The 25,259-nt window shown below is 29.9% G+C and overlaps 3 protein-coding genes across 6 annotated transcripts in view; 2 read left to right on the forward strand and 1 right to left on the reverse strand.

Moving 5' to 3' along the window:
* Positions 1 to 6,880, forward strand: part of LOC145967595 (sphingomyelin phosphodiesterase) — a 43,108-nt gene extending 36,228 nt beyond the window's left edge. The window contains exons 10-11 of one of the 4 annotated variants that reach the window (XM_083092635.1): positions 1,035 to 1,220; positions 5,731 to 6,878. In XM_083092635.1, coding sequence (XP_082948761.1) covers positions 1,035 to 1,220; positions 5,731 to 5,800 — 256 coding nt within the window. In that variant the 3' untranslated portion in view covers positions 5,801 to 6,878. Of the gene's footprint in view, positions 1 to 1,034; positions 1,221 to 1,376; positions 2,401 to 2,796; positions 3,046 to 5,730 lie in introns of those variants that run through there. The other 3 variants (XM_083092638.1, XM_083092636.1, XM_083092639.1) reach the window with 3 other exon arrangements.
* A 6,138-nt stretch (positions 6,881 to 13,018) lies between these two features.
* On the forward strand, positions 13,019 to 14,198 carry LOC145967596 (selenoprotein F). The gene is made up of 4 exons (XM_083092640.1): positions 13,019 to 13,307; positions 13,517 to 13,635; positions 13,719 to 13,840; positions 13,946 to 14,198. The coding sequence occupies exons 1-4, from the start codon at positions 13,263 to 13,265 to the stop codon at positions 14,125 to 14,127; spliced, it is 468 nt and encodes a 155-aa protein (XP_082948766.1). The 5' UTR covers positions 13,019 to 13,262; the 3' UTR covers positions 14,128 to 14,198.
* Positions 14,199 to 16,395: 2,197 nt separating this feature from the next.
* Pep (Protein on ecdysone puffs) lies at positions 16,396 to 23,032 on the reverse strand. The gene is made up of 10 exons (XM_083092634.1): positions 22,913 to 23,032; positions 21,734 to 22,064; positions 21,514 to 21,657; positions 20,315 to 20,544; positions 19,363 to 19,675; positions 19,117 to 19,275; positions 18,782 to 19,022; positions 18,498 to 18,692; positions 18,225 to 18,409; positions 16,396 to 18,153 (listed from the first exon to the last, which is right to left on the reverse strand). Exons 1-10 carry the CDS (start codon positions 23,020 to 23,022, stop codon positions 17,665 to 17,667), a joined length of 2,397 nt encoding a protein of 798 aa, XP_082948760.1. The 5' UTR covers positions 23,023 to 23,032; the 3' UTR covers positions 16,396 to 17,664.
* Positions 23,033 to 25,259: the final 2,227 nt, after the last annotated feature.

The following is a 25,259-nucleotide window of genomic DNA, read 5'->3' on the forward strand; positions in this document are numbered from 1 at the left end:
ATCATAATATATTAATATTGTTACGCCTGGGGCGAAGACTTCGATATATATCGAAGACGCGCACTAAAGAGAACGGCTGTCGCGGATCGCGTTAAATAAATAAACACACACGAACAACAGATTAATAACACAACGGATTAATAACACAATAATGGCTCGTATATGAAAACGCGTTCGGACAGCTATCTTCCGACTCAGCTGTGCTTCTCTTTTTAACAACTCTTGACAACCAGATGTTCATCATTTGCAATGCCGACTTGACGATCAGGGACGTAACAATATTATACATAATATATTAATAAAATTTATTATTATACGAAGATATACAGGGTGTCCCATTTTATTTTTGTCAGTCAAATATCTCGATATTACTTAGAGTTAGAAAAAAATGTTTCAGACAAGAGTTGTATGGCTTGAAGGGGACCATAAGATGGTGTCATTGGTTTGACCTTAAAAAGTCATTTGAAGGTCATGTGAAGGTCACCTTCCATTTTTTAAATGGAACTCCCTATTTTTTATTACTTATTCTTATAGCTTATCTCGAGAGCTTTCCAAAACACTATAATAAAGTATTTCTTCATTGAGTACTTTTCGAGTTATGAGGTTTGAAATAATTTCTTAATTTTACATAAACCATAAAATATCTAGTAAAATATTCATTTTTTCGATTATCTTACCTTAATACTTTTATGTACAAAATAATGAGAGGAATCAATTGGTGTAAAGAAAAAACATAGTTGTTTTTAAGAAAAAATATGTAATTTGCAATTATCAATTACTTATTTTTTTTTTAAATAACTATGTTCTGCCTCCTTCAAGCCATACAACTTATGTCTGAAACATTTTTTTCTAACTCTAAGTAATATCGAGATATTTGACTGACAAAAATAAAATGGGACACCCTATATATTCTTTTATTTTTAAATCGATCGATTTTAATAAGCAAAAATATTAATGGCAAATTAACAAAGAAGAATAAGAAATTCGATATTACTCCGAAAATAGTGCGACGTGTTTGCTTTCGATTTTTACAGACATTACTATAAAAATTCTCCAGTGCGACCGGCGTGCAATGACGAATGTCGTAAGAGATTGCTCTGCGATTTGCGCAGCGGAAGAAGTCATGATCGGAAAGCGTTATGTCAGAGCCTGGAAGCGAGGATCGACGTCGAAACTAGAACAGGCTGGCGGGCGTGGATCTATAAAGGACTCGCATTATCGTATGTAAAAGACTTGTGGATTCAACTCTATAACGGCAATACTGAGACTAATGAAGTTAATTAATCCACATAAAAATATATCGCGATTATTATTTCAAAAATTTTGATATAACAAAAACTGTAAAATCTTTAGTTTATTTTTTAACTTAATTTCAGATCAAATCTTTCTCTTTTTTTTTCGTTATCTGGAAAGAACTTGTCTTGAATGCGTAGTTTTATAAGCCTATAATTACAATTTTTTTATGTTGTATGCATTGATTATCTTTGATAATAATTTTAATTTTAAGTGAACAAATTTAAAACGATATTGATAAATTGAGGAAACAACGATGGCTCATGATAACGCATACTCTAATAAAAGTTGCGATTAGTTTAATAATAATCGCTTATATATAATATATATATATATATATATATATATATATATATATATATATATATTAATCGAATTTTAATAGTAGCACTAATAACCCAGCTTAATTATGAGACAATGTGTTAAAATGTGTGTGAATTACAGAGAAACAATATGTAGAAATTAATAACTAAAGTCTGATTTTGAATTGAGAGAAGAGAGGAAATATATATAAACTGCTCAATTAAAACATATCGATTTAAATATATTAATAATAATCAATAATAATATTAATTTACATATTAAGTAAGTGTATAACAATACATAGTCAACTGGTAATTAACTTGATGTCTTATAAATTTAGAGATACAACTATGTAATTTAGATATAATTAATTATTTTTTATATGCATAGCTATATTAAATTTCTGTCTATAGTATATATTCAGCTTTTTCATAATATCGTAATTATACTTGTAATAATAATAAAAATAACTGCAAGAAGCAAAAAATATGCAACTAAGATTGTAAAAGTGGGAAGAAATTCATAAATTTTTTCTGTTATTTGATTAAAAGAAACTTACAATGTAATATTGACATTAATTATACCGTATTATAGGATGGAATAATTTATATTATATATATAAAGATAAAATATTGTTTGTATTTTACAAATATCTCTTCTAATTCTTAAAAGTTGATTTCAATCAAAATTTCAAACATCAAAAATGATTATGTTATAGGAATTAATTGCTTGTTTCATTTGCTTGTATTTTATTAAATTGTCAGAAAGACAAAAATGTTGCAGAAAATATATTATTTCACGCAATGTCTCTTTTTTTTCGTTAATTAGTATATAAGAATTTATAGATAAATTTTAGAACATATGTAAAGATGAAAAAACATAAAATTAATATATAATAATATATAATATATTACTAATATACAATATATTTAGCAAGTTGTAAATCTTTTTTATTCAACAGCATTTTAGGACAGAAAAAAAACCGATTGTTTTCAATAACACTGAAATATATCTATTAATATTGTTTCGTTTAGAATGCATGTATGTATATGTATGCATCACATTCGAATGAGCTTTCTATAATCAAATAAATATATATAATTTCGTAACACTTGCATGAAAGATTGAAACCATTAATATTTTCAATGATGAAAAGAAGCAGTAATAAAAAAAACATCTGATTTTTCGCGTGTGTTTCAGAGGATTCTTCGCGAAACGTATTGCATCATAATTAAAGGCAATCGTATTTTTTTTTTTGCAAGCTCCTTCGAGTGTTGTCTGCATTAAAACAAAAAGAAATGAAAAGAACAGGAATATGTGCCCTATAGACAAATAAGATATTATACTACGTAATCTTAACTACGTACGCTCTCGAAAAAATACGCTCTCTAAATATGTTCTTCCCTAATATAAAAATTTTTCTAATAAAATAAACAACATGAAACAGGCGGTGTTGGGATCACATCAATTGATCAACTTACTGTAAATAATGTAGATACCTTGTAACTATTTGAATTAATTTCAGCATCACACAAAAGCGCATTCTAACGAATGCGCAAAAATATATAAGCTTTCCTAGGTACACTTAACTCTGCCAAGCGTATCGCAACAATATCTGCTCTGGCTTTAATTAATCGAAAATACTAAGTAACTTGTACATATCTAGAAGTAGAATCGATAATCTTGTTTATGGTGGTGGAATGTAACAGCCAATGGTTGATGTTTCTCTCCGCGCATTATAGTAAGTAGCATGAAGATATAAAAGTTGCAAATAAACATATATCCAATTGAACTAGCTACATAATTTTTGAACATGTTAAAAGAAACATTTGACAAATTATTTTTCCATGTACGCGTGTAAAAATAAAATTTACTATTATTTTATCAATAATTTTTAATATAATTTAATTAGTTAATATATAATATATAAAATACATATAATATATATATATATATATATATATATATATATATATACACATACATACATACATACATACGCGCGCGCGCGCACACACACATAAAAGGGAATAGACAATATAATGTGAACACCTGAAAAATAAATATTATATTTGTTTATTAATGAAATATTGGGCTTTAATAAAGCTTACATTCTCCTTGGAATAGAATTGATTTTTGAATAATCTCGAATAGAATATATGGTTCCATTCTTCTATCAAATAATGCCGTTTTTCAAGATGGTAACACACCTATACTCACAACTAGAAAAGTTTAACCTTGATTTGAACAGCATCAAAATAAACTTTAACGTCTTATTCTCTGACCATCACAAATATCTGATTTAAATATTATTGAACCACTGTGACAGTTTTGAAAAAGAGAATGAAAAGCAGATTTCCTCCTTCAACATCTCTAAAGCAAGTGGCAGATATTTTGATAAAAGAATGGGGCAATATTCCACTGGAAACTATTCAAAAATTGTATGATTCTATTCCAAGGAGAATTGAAGCTGTATTAAAGGCAAGTGGTGGCCCAACACCTTATTAATAAACAAATATAGTGTATTTTTCAGGTGTTCACATTATTTTGTCTATCCCCTGTATATATACAGGGTGTCCGATTCGTGAGGGACCAAACGAAAAGTGATGATAGATTGGGTCAAACTAAGAAGAAAAGTCCTCTACCATTTTGCAAAATTCGCAATAATTATTAAGTAATAAGCAAAAATGTCACATGAAGGTTACCTTTAATTTTTTAAATGGAACCCCCTATTTTTTATTATGTATTCTTATAGCTTATCTCGAGAGCTTTCCAAAACACTATAATAAAGTATTTCTTCATTGAGTACTTTTCGAGTTATAAGGCTTGAAATAATTTCTTAATTTTACATAAACCATAAAATATCTAGTAAAATATTCATTTTTCGATTATCTTATCTTAATACTTTTATATACAAAACAATGAGAGGAATCAATTGATGTAAAGAAAAAACATAGTTGTTTTTACACCAATTGATTCCTCTATTATTTGGCATATAAAAATATTAAGGTAAGATAATCGAAAAATGAATATTTTACTAAATATTTTATGGTTTATGTAAAATTAAGAAATTATTTCAAGCCTCATAACTCGAAAAGTACACAATGAAGAAATACTTTATTATAGTGTTTTGGAATGAGATATTTTACGGTTTATGTAAAATTAAGAAATTATTTCAAGCCTCATAACTCAAAAAGTACTTAACGAAAAGGTATTTAATTATAGTGTTTTGGAAAGCTCTGGAGATAAGCTACAAGAATATGCAATGACAAATAGTAGGTTGATGACAGTAATAGGTTCCATTTAAGAAATTTAAGGTGACCTTCAAATGACTGTTCAAGGTCAAACCAATGTTACTATCTTATGGCCCCCTCGAAACCATACAACTTTTGTCCGAAACATTTTTTCATAATTTCTATATTTTTCGAGATATTTGCCTGGGGCGATTAAAATGAAACATCCTGTATATATAATTGTCACTATCTTATGTCCCCCTTTCATTCATACAACACTTCCTTTACCATTTTTTTGTACATGTAAAAATAACGGAGTTATTTGAGGTGTAAGAGTTAAATGAAACACTGTGTGTGTATATATATATATGTATATATAAGTCAATTATAAATAGCACAAACACATATATAACTAAAATATTGGCAAAATTAAATCGCAATGTTAATTAAATGAATGCTATTTTTTATGTGGCTGGTTTTTTACTTTATTTTAATGCCTTCTTAGTTGTCAAGTGCAGTTATAAATATTTCAGCCTATTTAGAATGATTGCTTCACACAATATTTATAAGCTGCATCTATTTTCTATCTGTATCATTATAATTATGTGTAATATCATATTTAAAATTCTAGAAATTTAATTTACACTTTTGCATCTTTGGAAAGAATTTAATAAGAATCTGTTATTGTGTGTATCTCTTTGTTTCTCGTGCGATGAAATTCGTTTTTACTCGAAAATAAGTTTTCATTGATTATTGATTCATTTATTTTTATTTACATATGAGAAATAGTATTGTTCATCATATCATATTATAATAATATAATAATATTCTTTATCAAACTTGGCAGTTAAGATAACAATACATATAAAAATATCATAATCAAAATTTTTTGGAATTGCAGAATGTCCGTGGTGATGGCCATCCCCAGGTTTGCGTACAATCTACCAAAGTACGTTTTAGGACTGGGTTAGAACAAGAAAATTGATGCTAAATGCAGATATGTGACTTAATTTGTGATGTTAAATTATTAAAATATTCTCGATGTGGCATTTAAGATGTGAATTTCGATGCCGTTGACGACCGACGATTATTATTCGTCGAAATTGAATACCGTGTTTTGATTTGTAATTACTCTCACAGAATCTAACATGCTAATGTTTCAAAATCGAAGGAGACTTTATAAAAATGAACAAATTAAAATAGATTAAGAAATTATCTTATCTTTAAAAATTTATCTTTTCTAAAAGAACAGAATTAGTGAATGAAACGAAAGATTAATTTGCTGTGCAAAATAAAAAATAAGTTTTCTTAATTTTTAGAATTGTATATTGATTTCAAAAAATTTTGGTATATAACACAAAGAATCAGACTCTAATTTGAAAACTAAGAATTCATATAACTGTAAAATAAATTCTTTCTAATTCATTTATTTTCTTCCTCAGGATCTCATACGTAAACACATGCATAATGACTGTTTTTTTTTCAATAATACAGATGAGTATAAAGATCCAAAAGTAAATGGCAGACAAAAATTATATATTACGATAACGCAATTACATAATACATTAAACATAACATTATAACGGACCTATTCGCAGAATAAATATGATCTTCTCACTTGGAAAAACATGATCGTGAAATCATGTGCTTTGAATCAAAGAGAGAGATTGAAATAATAATATCAAGTTGAGTAAGAGTTTCAGTTCAGTTTCCGATGTGAAATATATACGCGATAAAAGATCTTATGTCGCACTTAATCTATTTTGATTGATTAAGTATTTTAATATCGCATGGCTCTGTAGTTGGCAAACTTAAGTTCAGTGAAATTAATAGTAAGTTTTCAATACCTCCTTTGAGAATTCTCTCAAAGAGAATAATGGACGTTATGTATATAATGTGTAAATATATGCAAATATTACAATCGCGCAGGTTGATATCTTCTTTTTCATTAGTTATTAATTAAACGAGCGATTAATTCATGAATCCATCAACGGCACGTGATAATATTTCTATATAAAATCATTCCATTTATAATAGGTCAGTAATTAAATCTCATATGTTTATTGAAATATTTTCAGTTATATTTAGAGATGTAAAAAACATTGTTTTTTGTAATAGAAAACAAATGTTGCAAATGTTAACAAATTTAATTTTTTAATATTTTTTTAATATAATGTTATTTCTTTTCATATTTTTTTATTAAAATTTAAAAATTTTAAAATTCTTATATTTTTAGTTTATCTTTCTTTGAAAGTAACTTTAATAAATTAATAAGACTTTTACAATAAATCATATCAAACATGACAAAATTTTTATTATGTATAATTATTATATATTTTTATCTAATTGAAAATTCGAATTATATTCGAATTATATTGTGTTTGATATCATCCTAATCACAAAAATCATATTAATCCATTAAAATCACTTTCGAAAAAAATAAAAAATATAAAAATTTTAAATTTTCGTTTTTATATTAAAACAGTGACTGAAATGTATTTTTAAAAATCATAAACTGTGTTTATCTATAATAAAGATGATTCATTACAGTTCAATTTTGATTTGATTTTGGAAAATTTACTGAATTGAGAATAGTAGTTACATAATTATAATTAGAATCCGATATACATTTAAAATAGTAGTGATATTCAAATCTATCATCAAAAATAATCAAAAATAATGAAAAATTTACTTGCAATGATTAAAATATAAAGATATTAAATATTTGGAAAGAAACACAAAAGTTTGAAAAAACGAGGTTTGTTGGTTTTTTTTTATAAAAAACCATACTACATGAAAAAAAAACTTTATTCTTCTTAAGGATGCTTTGTATGTACAATCCCAGCAAAAAGTAGCTGAAAATCAATATTGACGAATATATCCACTTTTGGTGTATTTTGAGTATGAGAAATTGCGTGGAATATTACAATTTGATCTTAGCTACAGTGCAGAGATGTATTTTTTAATATTTATTGCGTTTTTACTGAAATATTCCGAATTTTGTTAATCGAAATGATTAACTTTTGGCAGAGAATTTCGCCTTATGTCAGATACATGGCTAATTTCATTGAATTATATTTAATATCTTTTTAACCAGTTAGTACTTGTAAATATTATTTGACCAAATATTTCCTCTGTATCTAAACTACACTTTTGCAAATTTTAAACAAATTCTGAATATTATTTCTATGTGTTTTTGTCATTTGAATCGACGTGGTTATACGTTTTCCATAAGAACACATGTTAATTCGGTGCAAATTAAAATCCCTATAACTTGTGAACGCTTTAGTGAATCGATTTAAAAATTGTACTGAAGATTCTAAACATATGTAAGGACATTCTGTACAATTTTCATTAAATTCTCAATATTTTGAAAATAGGTACAAAACATCCTTAATTTACATCTCTAAGTTGTATTCAAACTAATTCGTCGTATATACGTGCGCGATCTTTGGATGAGGCAAATAAATTTATGGATTAAATGAACCCGATTTTTAACGCTGGATGTAGGGAATAATTACCGATTTCCTTCCCAGTCACCTCTGCAATGAAATATTTAAAAATGACATACTGCAATATGAATTTATAGATCGAAAGCCGCGAATGTTCCCAGTGTTCCTAATATTTCGATTATTTTACGACCTAGTCCAAGATGCGTGTTGATTATTGTTGACTATTTTACTCACATAGCATATGATAGATATATATCTTGCAGTTCTCTTGTTATTAAAATAAACTAACAAAGAAATTGTCATTCTTAAAAATTCAACACAATTACAAATATTAGTGATAATATTAACAAGAACGTGTGGAAAAATATTTTAATAAAAGAGAATAATGTACCTCCAATATTATATATTTTAAAAAGTGATATATATATATATATATATATATATATATATATATATATAAGTAATGGCATATTAAATTGCGCAAAGAATGAAAATCACGTATGAGCGAAATTATTGTATATAGAGAAAAATTTCTATTTATTCACAAGTGTTTTCGCTGAGATTGTTATTTTATATTAAACATGTTTTAGTATATCTGCAACCTTATTTCTGTTCTTTTCTCCCTCAATAGATTTAAGTTTTTTTTTGTTTTATACACACACATATGTATACAGGGTGGACCATTTTAATCAATCCATGCGAATATCTCGAAAAGGAGGTTTTTCAAAAAAATCAGTTTTGTTTCAGACAAAAGTTTTATGGTTTCAAGGGGGACATAAGATAGTGGCAATTATTTGACCTTGGACAATCGTTTCAAGGTCACATGAAGGTCACCTTTAATTTTTTAAACGGAACCCCCTATTTTTTATTGCTTATTCTTATTCTTATAACTTATCTCGAGAACATTCAAAAACACTATAATAAAGTATTTTTTCATTGAGTTCTTTTCGAGTTATGAAGTTTGAAATAATATAATTTCTTAATTTTACATAAATCATAAAATATCTAATAAAATATTCATTTTTTTACTATCTTACCTTAATACTTTTATGCACAAAATAATGTGAGGAATCAATTGGTGTAAAGAAAAAACATAGTTGTTTTCAAGAAAAAATATGTAATTGTTAATTGCAAATATACAGGGTGTCCCTGAATGGTTTGTACAAACTTTGTGAATAACTTTCAGGGACCTAAACAAGCAGAAAACGTCCCATAAACATGGGGTCGGAAACGCTTGCTTCTGGAGTTACGACGGTTCGAAGTTTTCCTGCAATAGCTGGAGAAATTATCACGTCAAATCGCATAAGTGTTACAAAACTGTGTTTATTTATTTCCTCGGTTTTGTCACGGACATAACAAAACAGTACACTTGCTATAGCAAATGCTCGAAATGGCCTTCGTTAGATTCCAAGGAAGCCTGCGCACGTCGCCGCATTGTCTGGCGAACGGAGGCCATTTCGAGCATTTGCTATAGCAAGTGTACTGTCCTGTTATGTCCGTGGCAAAACCGAGAAAATAAATAAACACAGTTTTGTAACACCTATGCGATTTGACGTGATAATTTCTCCAGCTATTGCAGGAAAATTTCGAACCGTCGTAACTCCAGAAGCAAGTGTTTCCGACCCCATGTTTATGGGACATTTTCTGCTTGTTTAGGTCCCTGGAACTTATTCACAAAGTTTGTACAGACCATTCAGAGACACCCTGTATATATAACATATATACAGGGTGTTCTAAAAAGGTATGTCAAAAATTTAAGGAGATATTCCTCACACCTGAAGGATGAAAAAATGTTATATGGACATAGGTGCGGAAATGCTTATTTCAGGAGTAATGATGAAAATACTGTTAGCTGTATTACTTATACCCGGGAAAAAAAAGTCCATATAAAATTGGCCATATATGGATTTTGTCAATATCTAATTATGTTTTGCCAAATATAGTCATATATGATATCATACCCATACAGCACAGAAGCTTGCATCAACATTGCTGCAATGTTACAACATTGCACATAGCAGTGTAATGCTGCAGAAATATTGCAGAGACATTATTTTGTAATATTACTTTGGCAATGTTGCAGCAACATTTTAACATAGCGAAAATGTATAACATGTGTTTCTTTACTTGCCGCTATGTGGCGACACCAAACTTAACTAACTCGTATTCAAATTTTCATCTAAAGTAGATATAAGGCCTACAAAGGACTAATGTAGTAATTATATTTTTTTGTCTTGTGTCAGTTAAATTTCTGATAAACTGACTTGATTTATTTAATATTCTGAATCCTAATAAGGGATCTAGATTATTAAACAAATAATTTGTTTAATAATCTAGATTCCTCGTTGGGATTCAGAATATTAAACAGATTTTTCTTCATTGAATCGGTAAATGGGAAATAATTCATTTATTGCACGTATTAAAATATTCTGGTACCGAGTGTATGTAAAATAATTGTATGTATATTGTCCCTGGCAAAAATGAGACGTTTGTTTGGCGTTTACATGAACGTTTGTAGAAGTTCGTCGAGAGTTTAAAAACGATTAGTAAAGAGTTTGTAGAACAAAAATTGCAACACTGCAGCGTTTAAAAGACGTTTGTACGTTATAACGTAATCGTAAACGTTTGAAAAGTCTGAGTAAACTCTGTACACGAAGATGTATCAACGTTTACTGAACGTACTCTGAAAAATGTTACCTCAGCATTGCAAAACTTTCATGTAACATTATATAAAGAGTTTGTAGAACAAAAATTGCAACACTGCAGCGTTTGATAAGCATTCAAAACCCAACAGCGTTATGTAAGTGCTCTTACAAAGTTTGAAAAGCATATAAACTCTCAGAAAACCCTCACTCAACGGTTGTTAACGCTTTATAAAGTTTCTTATTTTCGCCAGGGATTGAGATAAATATTTAATAAGACACATTTGATAAAAAACACTAATAGATATTTTTTTCAAAGGCGGTAAATGTTTGTTTTCCTATCTTTCTTAAACATTTCTTTATATTTTCAAAGTTTATTTATTAAATTTAAAACGGTCTGCATTTGCAATAGCAAAACGCGTTTTAATATTGCAAATACGTTGCACCGTAACATTACTACAATCTTACATTGTAATATTTCTGAGGGCGGCATTTCAACGTTGCTGCAAGCTTGCAGTAATGTTGCAGAAACATTTCGCAACTTCTATGCAATATTACAATGTTTCAATGTTAGGTCTATGCAACGTTTTTGCAATCTTTCGGTGCTGTATGGGATATATGAATAAATATTATCAGATCTGAAAATTACAGCACTTTTCTCATAAAGAACCACCCGACAAAAACAGTACGTGAAATCCACGTTATTACCACGTAGATTAATATCGTTGAATCCACGTGGATATTCGAATGGATAATCCGCTCAAAATACTGTACTAGACTCTACGTGGAATCTATGTGAAAATTTCATGAACTTTCGAGACATATTACTTTTTTCATTTTTGATAAGTGAATATCTTGGACATTTATAAAAGTGTATAAATACACTCGGCCATAAGAATAATTTTATTTTTATTTATATTTTATTTTTAATATACGCAATATATATAAATAGGCTATCTCCCATTTATCCGTTTAATTTCAAATAATCTGTTCCATATTCCGAATCCCAACAAGCGATCCAGATTATTAAACAAATTATTTTAAATTAAATCAGTTTATTAAATTAAACTGACTAAAGGACCGTCTACAATGAAAATAATATCGGTGGAGTAAGGCGTAAGACTAGGAGTAATGCGAAATGGAAAAGAACCATTCGCTTACGTCTTACTCCACCGTTCGCTCCACCAATATTAGTTCCATCGTAGACGGTCCTTAAAAGAAAAAATAAACTTTGGATCGTGTTAGTATCAGTTCTTTATATACACTTTATGACGAAAAGTTGAATACGAGTTAGCTAATTTGATGCAGCGCCGCATAGCGGCAAAGCGAGGAAGCATATTCTATATACATATGTACTATTACATATTTAGAAACATACAGATATAATCTTTTTTTTAGCAAACTGCTTTATCTTTCTGAAAGATTTCAGAAATATTGCAAATACAATATTATATAAAATATAAATATTATAATATTATAATATAAATATTATAAATATTATAAAAAACATGATGCAGGTATATTTCTGAAATATTTCAGATACAAAATTACAATTGAAAAATTTTAATAAAATATCTTTTAACATTACAATATTACCGAGTCGTTGAATGATTAATCATAATTTCAATAGAAATATCCACATGAAATCTACATTGATATTTCGAGAATAAAGTACCTCGATGTAATAATGAAAAAAGAAAGTTGTATCCACGTAGATAATTCGTGGATAAATCTGCATCCACGTAAGCCACGTAAAATACGTGGATTCGACGAGGATGTGACGTAACTGTTTTTGTCGGATAATAGCTCTCATTAATAGCATCTCATTAATATTGATATTTATAATATATACTTGAATGTGGAAAAGAAATCGCGCAGCTAACAAAGTATATTTTAATTACGTCTATATGCGGGATGTTATTTCTGAGCTATAAATTGTGGATGTAGCACGGACATGAACCAAAACCGACTGTTTTATCGGCACCTGAAAGTGGATGTGGCCATGTAGTTCCAGGCGGCGTAAAATGGATGCACGCGCCGCTAGTGTACGATGTAGAAAAAGCGTCCCATGAAAAATGGCAGCGTGGCCCCTCTCAGGCTTCTCTCTGGTTAAGCTAACTGGCCACTGTCGGACTGGGCCTAAAGCGCTACCAATGCGCGCATTGGTTAAATCGAAACGATTTTCTATACAGTCTACGCGCTTCATGCGTAATTCGGAACGCACCCCCGGTGACGTGAGGAAAAAAAAAAAATAATGCGTGCTATGTGTATTTCTACTTTTTAGTTTGCTTGGATAACTACAGCTTGTACAACTACATTGTATAACACAAGAAGCAAATATGAATCATTCATTATACACAATTTTATTCTCGTTCATCTTTGTAGTAAGTAACAGGAAACAATTTTTGTACATGGAGCAATTTCCACAATTATGTGTATCTGAATTTTTCTTTTAAAATAATTCATATTTCTTTTTATGTAAAGCAGTTACTTTAAGTACTTATTATAATATAAGGTCAAAGAATTAATTGTTTGTTACAATATTTATACAGACATTAATATGTATCACTAATAAGAATGTATCTTTTTACAGATGGACATTATTATCGCAGAATTTACAGCAGATGATTGCAAATTGTTAGGATTTAATAAAGCCAACGTGCTTTGCTCGACTTGCAAACGCTTCAGCGATCCCGAATTAGCAAAAATTCTGTATGTTTGAAAATCTTTTTTATTAATTTTTTTATCAAGATTATTTAAAATAAATCATATCCTTCATTTTTTTATTTTATTAGCGCTACCTGTAAGGAATGTTGTCTAAAAGACAATGACAATGATTTATCGGGATCAAAGCGTTATCCTAAGGCTGTCCTTGAAGTCTGCACATGCAAATTTGGACAATATCCACAAATACAGGGTATCTATACTACCTCCAATTATTTTTAATGACAAAAATTATTTAATCTAATGATCATGTATAAAATTTAATATAAATTGCATTAACTCGTACATTTCTTTTCAGCTTTCATTAAAAGTGATCGACCAAAGAAATACAAGAATCTTAGCATAAAATATGTAAGAGGCTTAGATCCAATCATTAAGCTATATGATGAGGAAAATAGAATTGAAGATATATTGGATATACATAAATGGGACACAGATTCTGTAGATGAATTTCTATCTACTCATCTTTCTAAAGATTAATACAATTAAGAAATAAATGTTGTAATACCACATATTATCTCTACTAAATTCTTAATATACTATCCATTTAATATTTGTTTAATTTATTTGAATATTACATATACATATATATATATATATATATATATATATATATATATATATATAATATTATTCATTTATATCATAATTTCACATTCTATACTATTATGTCAATTGATACCTTACTTTTTGCATTATCGTACATATTTTTAATATATATTAAATATAATAAATAATATTTCAACTCTGTTTAAAATATTTTAAAGATTTATTTGTAATATAATTTGTGCTACATAGATGCAAAAAAAATATTTTTTGTGAATGTAGTATGTATTATGTATATCTTATTCTTATATGATAAGAAATGTACAGATCAATTGATCACTTTTTCTTATCTAAAAAAAACATTTTTATATTATTTAAAAAAAAATAATACGATAATACGAAAGAAAAATTATAAAGTGGGAAATGTACAAGTTGGAAAATAACTATGTGCTAGAAGTTCAGAGAAAAATAATGCATATAAGAAGTCAAAAAACTTTAATCTAGTTTACATATTGCCTTTATTGTTTACGTATGCCTTTCCCTAGCCTTTAATATTTTTATAGAATTTTAACATTCTGAAACAAAACTGTCGAATTCTATATCGTTTATACTTCTTGGAGATGTGCAAACAAAATTACTCGAAAAATCTATTATTATCCCCTTCTTAAAGCATATTCCTTTCTTCAGAGCCTCGATTGCGTCCTTTAAAACCGACCGAAAATGTCCTATGTTTTAAATAAAAAAGTATTAAACAATATGAAATTTGATACTAATTTGTTTTAGAATTTATTAAAATTCTATCCCAAAAAATTAAAAGCTGTAAGAAAGATTAGGAGAGGAGATATACTGACTATCGACACATATTAGCTTATACTAAAGTTTTGAATTTTCTATACGCATGGCATTTTTCTCTGAACCTTTAGAAAATGGTTATTTTCCCTATACAAGGTGTCCGATTCGTGAGGGACCAAACGAAAAGTGATGATAGATTGGGTCAAACGAAGAAGAAAAGTCCTCTACCATTTTGCAAAATTCGCAATAATTATTAAGTAATAAGCAAAAATGTCACATGAAGGTTTAATTTTTTAAATGGAACCCCCTATTTTTTATTATGTATTCTTATAGCTTATCTCGAGAGCTTTCCAAAACACTATAATAAAGTATTTCTTTATTGAGTACTTTTCGAGTTATGAGGCTTGAAATAATTTCTTAATTTTACATAAACCATAAAATATCTAGTAAAATATTCATTTTTCGATTATCTTACCTTAATACTTTTATATGCAAAATAATGAGAGGAATCAATTGGTGTAAAAAAAAACATAGTTGTTTTTAAAAAAAAATATGTAATTGTTAATTGCAAATTACATATTTTTTTTTTAAAAACAACTATGTTTTTTTTACACCAATTGATTCCTCTCATTATTTTGCATATAAAAGTATTAAGGTAAGATAATCGAAAAATGAATATTTTACTAGATATTTTATGGTTTATGTAAAATTAAGAAATTATTTCAAGCCTCATAACTCGAAAAGTACTCAATGAAGAAATACTTTATTATAGTGTTTTGGAAAGCTCTCGAGATAAGCTATAAGAATACATAATAAAAAATAGGGGGTTCCATTTAAAAAATTAAACCTTCATGTGACATTTTTGCTTATTACTTAATAATTATTGCGAATTTTGCAAAATGGTAGAGGATTTTTCTTCTTAGTTTGACCCAATCTATCATCACTTTTCGTTTGGTCCCTCACGAATCGGACACCCTGTATATGTGTAATTATAATTTTTGGTACAATTTTCAATTATTTAGCATATTTTTAAATATATGTTAAATTGTGAAAGAATAGTTAGTATACAATTCAATAACAATAATTCTTTTAATATTTCCATAATTTTTCTGATCTAGTAAAATTATTAATATTCATAAAATTTTTAAATTATTGTACAATATATATCGGCATGTAGCTTAAAAAAAACTTGAATTTCTAAGAAATAAAGGAACAACTTATTTACCTATATTCACGAGCATAAGGAGATTGGAAATTCTTATAATTCTCTATTATATGAAGAAATGATATAGGAATTGTGGAAATATTCTTGTGACAATATAAAATCTAAATTTAAATATTATGTGTACTTTGATTACGTATATCATTGTATTAAACGTACATTGGAATTTTGATAGTAATTCTCTCTCATTTATATTAATACAAGATTCTATTTCTTGATATCATATACACAAATACAGTTTTTTCTAAATATAATTTTAATCGCATGCAATATCCAATAATTTTCTTCGTTGATACATAATAGTGCCATATTCGAGTGATGAGTTCAAGATCTGGGAGACTGGTAATAATGCACACAGCCAGTGATATGAGATGAGCTGGGTTTTTTCGCACATGCGTGGCCATAACGATCATTAGTAATAACGTATAATTTGCATAAACAGGAGTTAAGTATTAAGTGCTGTGAGTGTGAAAATTTTAAAGGACTCAAACAGAGATTAGATACAAGTGTGTGTGTGTGTGTGTATACATACACATATATATGTTTATATAATAAAAAGATTATTATAATCATTCATATACATAATTTTGCAAAAGTTTTTGTAATTTAAGGAAAAATGTGTACTATATACAGTACGTCTCTAAAGTCTCAGCCTCTGGATCTCGGAAAAACGGTTTTAAATATGAACAAATGTTCTTGACAAAAGTTTTATTAAGGGAAACAAATGATGAAAATGGATTTGACCTTGAGTGATCTTTTCAAGATTAGATCAATGTGATTGATGTTTTCTACTTTATTATAATGTTCTAAAAACGTCTCAACAAAGTTATAAGAATATGTAATAAAAAAAGGAAAGTTCTATTTGAGAAAACATCGATCACATTTATTTGACCTTGAAAAGATCACTCAAGGTCAAGTCCATATTTTCATATCATCTATTCCCCTCAATATCTTATAACTTTTACCTGAAACATTTTTCCATATATCTAAAACTGTTTCCGAGACTGAATCACTTTAGAGACACCCTGTATAGTATATATGTATTTTGCTACTTTTACTATATATATTATATTTTGCAAAATTATATACGGATCAATGCTACATTTTTTTACTCGACACAGAGATGCTAAACCTCACTATGCATGCGCGAAAAAACGGCTTTCACAACACTGTACGTGGCTAAAAATTCATACATGTACAAAAATTCTGACATCTCTCGCGCGTGCCTTTTCTTTTCTGATAATCGCTTTATGGATTAAAATCTTATACTATTATATATATATTTATATATTTACGCTTGTAAATATAACAGTATATGTAATATTACACCAGATACGCTTCAATAGAAAACGTGTTTTATATTTTTGTATTGTTAAAACTTATCTTAACACACAAAACATATAATTGAAATTTTCTCTTCAACGCATTTTTTTCGCACGTTTGCCTTCATTATTATTTTATCGTCGGGATCTCCTAGCGCGCGGACCAGCACGTCCACGTACAAATCCACGACCTCTAGGTTTTATTTGAGGACTGTGATTTCGATCTATCTTCTGAATAGATTTGTCGTGATCTACGTGTCCTTTTTCATCCGCATCGTCGACTAAATTACCCATTTCCACATCGTTGTCATTGTCTATGTCCGCCCACATTTCATCAACCGGTGTCTTTTTTTCCTGTACGTTAGCAGGATTTTCTGCGTTAATCTCTTTCATGCTTTCTTCCGCTTCGCGATTTTCTTCCTCTTCCGATTCGGCGGCATCGGCTTCTAAAGGATCATACTTCTCCTCCCCATCTGATCTCTTTGGTGCCGCATTTGCATTATCAGCATTATTTTCCTGCAATTCTTGCGGTTTATCGTTATCTTCATTTTCGTCGTGACTGAGCTTGCGACGTTTTCGATTTCCATCACATTCCTCCTTATCTTCAATGATATTTTTCTCACTCTACAAACACAATATGACAATGTTCAAAATAAGCTTCTTTCACGCAGCAATTCTTATCATAAGTTGCTTACCTCAGTTTGTTCAGTTTCTTTTGACTCTGTAACTGTTGTATTCGATGTTAACAATTTTACCTCTGCTAAAAAGTTTCGATAGTGAGTGATGCTGCGTAGATGAGCATTCATATCTTCTGCCAGGAGCATAAATCTTCGACAACGCTCGCAATAAAATCCTTGAACCTCCTTGACCATAGATTTACCTGAATATAATTTTTTTATAAATATAATACAAAGAACACACGAAATTAATTTATATAGATTAATATTACAATTTTTTATAATCCGTACCAATAAAGATCTGATTCTGACGACAATATTTATACGACGGCACTTTAAATTTCTTTTCATTTATATTTTCAATAATATCTGTAATATATTCTTGTTCTCCTGAATCCTCTTCTTTTTCATTCTTTGTGTCATGGCAAACATCTTTCTCTTCATCTTCTGCAGTACGAACTTCAGCTTCTCCTTTTGCTAGTTTTTCTACAAAAAAAAAAAAAAAAAAAATTAATTAATATTTTTTTAAAATTAACTAAATTTAACTAAAATTAACTTTTCCTTTTCTTCATTACCTTTTTTCTTATTTTTTCGTTGTTCCTCGCATTGAACGGCATTTTTCATATGAGCAGGTGTTAAACAATGTTCATCATATTCTATACGAGATGGAAATTCCTTTAGACAAGGAAAGCATCGAGGATGCAAGAATGTTTTCAGTTGCTGATGCTTCTCACTTTTTCTATGTGTAGATAAAGTTCCATAAAAGTTCAAATCACACATTGTACAATATTCTCTCACATTGAAATCCACAGAGACCTGTAATTAAAACATTATGTATACATATATTCAAAAATATTGTTTACTATCAAAAATTTATGTTCAACTTTCTTAGAAGATATGATTTTCATACTTTCTTGCCACGTCGTTTCGAGTTGTTTAAGCTAAGTTCGCGCTGCTCCTCGGCGACTCGCAACTCGTGTCTCATCAGATCGACCTTTAATTTATATGATTCGTCCAATTTTTCCATCATCAGTTGATGCGCACGTCCGCGTAGATGATTTTCAAAAGACTGTATGAAGAAGTACAATAATTATTTATAGGAAGAAAGTAAATGATTATATAGATTTGTTAATTTTGTTCATAATAACATACGTACAAATCCATCCCACATATGCTTGTTGCAAATGTGACAAAACATGTGGCTCATCGGAACTTCAGCGTAACGACTCTCGGCGTGTCTAGCCTCTGATTTCTTACCAGTCGTTTTCATGTTTTCTTTCTCGGGTTTTTCAACTGCCTCTTTCACTTCTTTTGTTGTGAAGTCTTCCACAATGACAGGGTTTTCCACCTTTTTCTCGGTATCTTCTGCTTTTTCATCTTCTGTTTTTTCAGATTTTATTTTTACAGATACTTCTTCTTTCTCATCCTTCCAATCGCGCTTTTTGCCCTCGGATTCGTCCACATCGTCACTATTTATCATTTAAATAATATACATTAATAATATACTTTAGAATAAAGCTTCTTATCCTGAAGGAATTTTGCAATTGCTCTAATCGATCATTTTATGTTAAATCCGTTATAAAATTTTTTATTTTGATTAGAAATTATAATATAATTGAGTAATTTATAACATTCATGTGTACGAAATTTTGCTAATGAAAGTAAAAAAATATTGATTATATCAAAATATGTCAATAAATGTGTAATTCATACATTTCATTAATATACTTTAAATGTAGATGATATATTTTGCCAAATAGAATAATATCTGCTAAAATTCGCTTTGATGAATTTATAGAAAAAAATTATAGAACACTGCAAAATTTGTTAGCATTTTTGGTGAATATCTATTTATTTTTGGATGTAAGATATAAGATGAATCGCGTCAATGAGATAAGATAAATGTATAAAAAGAAAAATTTAGAAAAGAGAGAAATTTCTGAAATTAGTACTATATATAATATATAGCTATATCAAGAAACATATAAAACGTATGTATATGTATATATGTACACATATATATATATATAGGCAAATAGTTTGGAGAGAGACTGAGACTGACTGAAATTTGAAGAAACTATACCAATCACAGGTAATCAGGAGCTTACCTTTTCGGAACAGGCGGTTCTGCTTTTTCGCTATCAGAAGTCTTAACATCCTGCTGTTCCTTTTTGGCAGTCTGATTTTGTTTAGAGGCAGGAATTGGTTTAGAAGATTTATCGTTGCGATGTTGGATTTGGTTTCCGTTCATACGTTGACTGCCAGACTGGGGTGCACGAGATTGTTGTGCGGATGGGCCACGCCGCCCAGCAGGGCCATCTCGGGCTCGATTGCCCATCTATTCAAGTAGTAGAGGTCAACCGACCAAAAAGTATCATGAGAAGTATCTGATGTAACTGTGATTCTTCTCAAATCGAGACACTGGTTCTAGAAACCACCTTTGAGAATTTGAGGGAGAAAACAGTTCTATGGTCGATAAATGGAAGCAGAACGGAGTCGGTAAAATACCGAAACTCTTTCTTCCATTTCATATACCGAGTATGAAAGCAAAAAGGGGGAAATCTTGTGTTGAGTGCATCCCGATTTCGAATCGAGGATGTCATTCACATCGTGTATATAAGGCACGATCGCAACGATCATAGTTATAAAAGTAGATATAATTTTTCCCACTAAAAATACTTGAGCAAAACTCGATGAATACTAATAAACGTGAAGACGAAGTTAAATCAAAATCAAGTGAAATATGCAACTTGTGTATATAAGCAGTAGTAGTTTTGAATAAAGTGCAACCACATTGATTTTAATATCATATTAGTGGACAGAAGACTTTGGTTATATAGATTATAAAACGAGGCAACGTCAGTTTCAAATTCGGTCCTGCAAAAATCTCCCCAATGAACTACCATGAATAATAAATTGAGAATTATATTCTGAAAAATCAACACACGTCTTTCAACAGTGCTCTTTTAATGAAATATTTTTGTGGGCGATATGTAGGAATCGTTCAGACAAGGCTGATCCATCAACAAGAATTAGTTATATCTTAGTGATTTCGTCGGCCACGTCTAATCGAGTGAGCGATATATCCTATTTAATCGATTGATACAAGAAGAAGAATTTGTAATAAATTGTATGTGCAGAATAATTAAGACAATTTGTGTCCACGCAAGGAAGCGTGTGAACTCAACATTGTCAATTTACAACTCCTGTTTACGATACAGAAGAAGATCGTAAGCAAGTGTTAAAAGAAGTGTCGTAAGATTATGTTTGCTTATAAAAGTGTCGCGTATTGCATGAAATCGCTTACTTTGTTGTAAGGCTGAGGACGTTGATTCTTTATAGGATGCCGTGCTGGTCGATCGCTAAACCGTCCTGAAGAAAAGTTCTGTTGATTGGGATAATTTGGTCCAGGTCCAGAATAATTATTTCCAAGACTCATGAGGGATGGTACCTGCATTAATATATACCGATAAATTAAAACAATCATAAAATAAAATAAAATTTCAAAACAGAAACATTCTCAATACCTGTGGTTGCACTTCTTGCTGACTGCGAAGTAGATTTGTAAGAAGATTACTAGCAATAGCCAGTTGTGCCTGTGGCGATGCCAGAGAGAGATTATTATTGGGTGTAGGTAAGATGCCTCTGCCAGGCATCATACCACCTTCCCAAGGATTCATTCCTCCCATACCGCCGCTACCACTCATTCCTCCACCCATATTATTTCCCATGTTGCTGTTACCCATGTTATTGCCGATTCTGTTACTACTGCCTCCGCTACCGCCCCGATTGAAATTCCCCCGATTTCCAAAGGAATCTCTTTTCACTCCTCGATTAAATGACATTGTGCTGCTTATGCTGCAGTAAATATTTTAAGATGAATAGTCTCATATTTTAAAAAAATTATCTATGCAGAGTTATACATATACAGGTCATTAAACAAGTTTTATGCAATAGTTTTACTTATTTACAACCTTCATCTGAAAATAATTCCAGAACAACCAATATACATTTCTTCACTTAAATAAACCAATCGCTATCTATTGAGAATTATCCTTTATTAAAAAGTGCTCTAAAATAATATTTATATGTCCCTCTATGATGTATAAAACTAAAAATAAACTAAAAATGTTAGACTTATTCAATAATCTGTGTGTATATTTCTTTTTAGAAATTTTGGGCTTTTTTTCAAATTATTTTCTTTTTTTTTTAATTATCATAAAAAATGCACAAAACCAAAACTCAAAATATCTAAAATTATAAATAAGTACGTACAAGCATATCTATATAACAATTATTAATATTAATAAAACAATTATATTAATAAAACTCTTACACAAATATAAAATAAAATTCATGTGAAGGTAACAGGAACGCTATATATGCCGGGTATTACATACACATCCATACATGAAAAATTATAAACAAGAGTTTAATCTTAAAAGCTAATAATTATGCATTAATGGAAAAATATTGCAAGTATATATTATAATTCGCACACGCACGCAAACATATAATGGAATTATACTTATTTTATGCTAAATACTCAATATAAAGTCAACGTGGCGGATTACGCTTGTCTGGAGCGTCTCCAAAATTCGCGACGCCAAATCATATTTTTAGTCTCATAAAATAATTAACGAAAAGTCCGATTTATTGAAATAATAATTGTTAAATATTACAGAAAAAATTTCGAGTTTTCTTACCAAGGCGATGACACTGAATACAATGAAAAACCGACGAGAATAACAACGAATGCAAATGAACGATTGCAAATGGTGGCCGATGGAGAACCTCGTATTTCGTTGATTACCATGAACAATGAAATAAAGAAGATAGATATGTATGTACCATGTAAAAAAAATTTCTCTTTCCCATGGATAAAAATATCACTGGTCCCTAGAAAGTGCATATTCCTATTGGATCTTGGAATGTCATATTCGAATGCGAATTCATCATAAGTGTATTGTATTGGTTTGTACATATACTACAATAAATAATGGAAACGGGCCAATCAAAATTAAAATGTTGCTGCATTTCACTGCCCGTGAAATATCAGGGGCTCCAGAAATTTGGCACCCTCTGCTCCGAAACCTTATTACTTCCACTTTGGCCGGTATTCATAGTCCGTTCTTATATTTAAGATCGTCTTAAGAACCCATTCAACCAATCAATAACCGCATTGCAGCTATTTGATTGGTTGAATGGGTTCTTAAGACGATCTTAAATATAAGAACGGACTATGGTCCGAATTCATAGTCGTTTCTCAAATCTTAAGACTAGAGAATTTCTTAAATCTATCCTAATGCGACCATTTCATTGGTTAAATAGGATAGCTCAACCAATGAAATGGTCGTATTAGGATAGATTTAAGAAATTCTCTAGTCTTAAGATTTGAGAAACGACTATGGCCCATATTCTGAATCCTCTTTTATCGATAAAAGTGCTCCTAAAAGCGGCCTGTAGCCAATCAGAAGGCTTATGTGCCACTTTTAGAGGCACTTTTATCGATAAAAGAGGATTCAGAATATGGGCCTATGAATTCGGACCTATGAATACCGGCCTTTGACTTTTTGAATTTCTTTTTAATCGTTTGTGATTTGTTTGTAGATGATTGTGAAATTAATTAAAATGTTTGTGAGATCAGCCTTCTGCTGTGAAATAGGAAATAAAATTGACCATTAAGTTAGCGTCCTCGTTTTTAATTCCAATCCTTTTTAAGTTCTACAGAGGGTCAATCGACGCGGAATCGTTTATGAGTCGTGAATATTATTAATAATAATTAAAATGTCTGTGAGATTGTTTCTTAAATAAAAGCTCAAAACCATATTTGACAATTTTTGGGGAAATTTTCCTAGAATGTAACCATACATTCTTCCATTGAACTATAGAACTAACTGGAATGAGCAGTTTGTTACTAGTAGAGGTCTAAGGCCGGTATTCATAGTCCGTTCTTATATTTAAGATCGTCTTAAGAACCCATTCAACCAATCAAATAGCTGCAATGCGGTCATTGATTGGTTGAATGGGTTCTTAAGACGATCTTAAATATAAGAACGGACTATGAATACCGACCTAAATATCAGAGAGACGCCAAACTACCCCCACCATGCCGCCGCGCCGCCATCTTAGATCCTACACGCACGTGATGTTATAGTGGTAGTGACGGTGTTTCAGTATAAAGCCTACGGCACACGGTACAATTTTTCGTACTGGATTTGATAAGATTTAGTAAAATATTAGAAATGCTGCATTCTGATTGGTGCATTTTTAGTATTTTACTAAATCTTATCAAATCCAGTACGAAAAATCGTACCGTGTGCCGTCGGCTTTAGTCAGTATTTTAGTACACACTTAATTGTTTGTCACCTATAAACAAATGCTTTGCGATGACTAGAATACAGATGTAAAGCCTACGGCACACGGTACAATTTTTCGTACTGGATTTGATAAGATTTAGTAAAATATTAGAAATGCTGCATTCTGATTGGTGCATTTTTAGTATTTTACTAAATCTTATCAAATCCAGTACGAAAAATCGTACCGTGTGCCGTCGGCTTAAGGTTAGTTTACCTTAGTATTCCCTAGGTTTACTTCCACTTTGTCACCGTAGTCACCATCTTAAGAACGGATAGCTCACCACCAATCAGAAGGAGGCACGAGTTGGCGCCTCTCTGATATTTAGACCACTATTTGTTACGAGCCGAGCCTGCCTGTGCGACGAAGACCATCGCTATTTGGAATCGCTTTCTCTGTTACACTAACATGCTATAGTATATTTCTCCTATAATTTCATGACGTACTATTTGTGCTAGACATTGAACTATAGAACTAACTGGAACGAGCGCTGCCTTTGTTATTGCCCGGTGACCTCGAGCCGAGGGAGACAGTATCTATTTGGTATTGCCGTCTCTCTTTTTCATGTATTACCTTAGCTAAAAATATATGTCTGCGCATTAAAGTTGTGTACAGAATTTTTTCACCAAAAATTTAGCAAAATAAAGCATTATTTTATTTCGTTTATTGTCGTCATTATATTTCCTTAAATCATCC

The sequence above is a fragment of the Camponotus vicinus genome, unplaced genomic scaffold, assembly GCF_025532165.1.
Source record: "Camponotus vicinus isolate PSW18456_S1 unplaced genomic scaffold, iyCamVici1.0 SCAF_2, whole genome shotgun sequence".
Lineage (NCBI taxonomy): Eukaryota > Metazoa > Arthropoda > Insecta > Hymenoptera > Formicidae > Camponotus > Camponotus vicinus.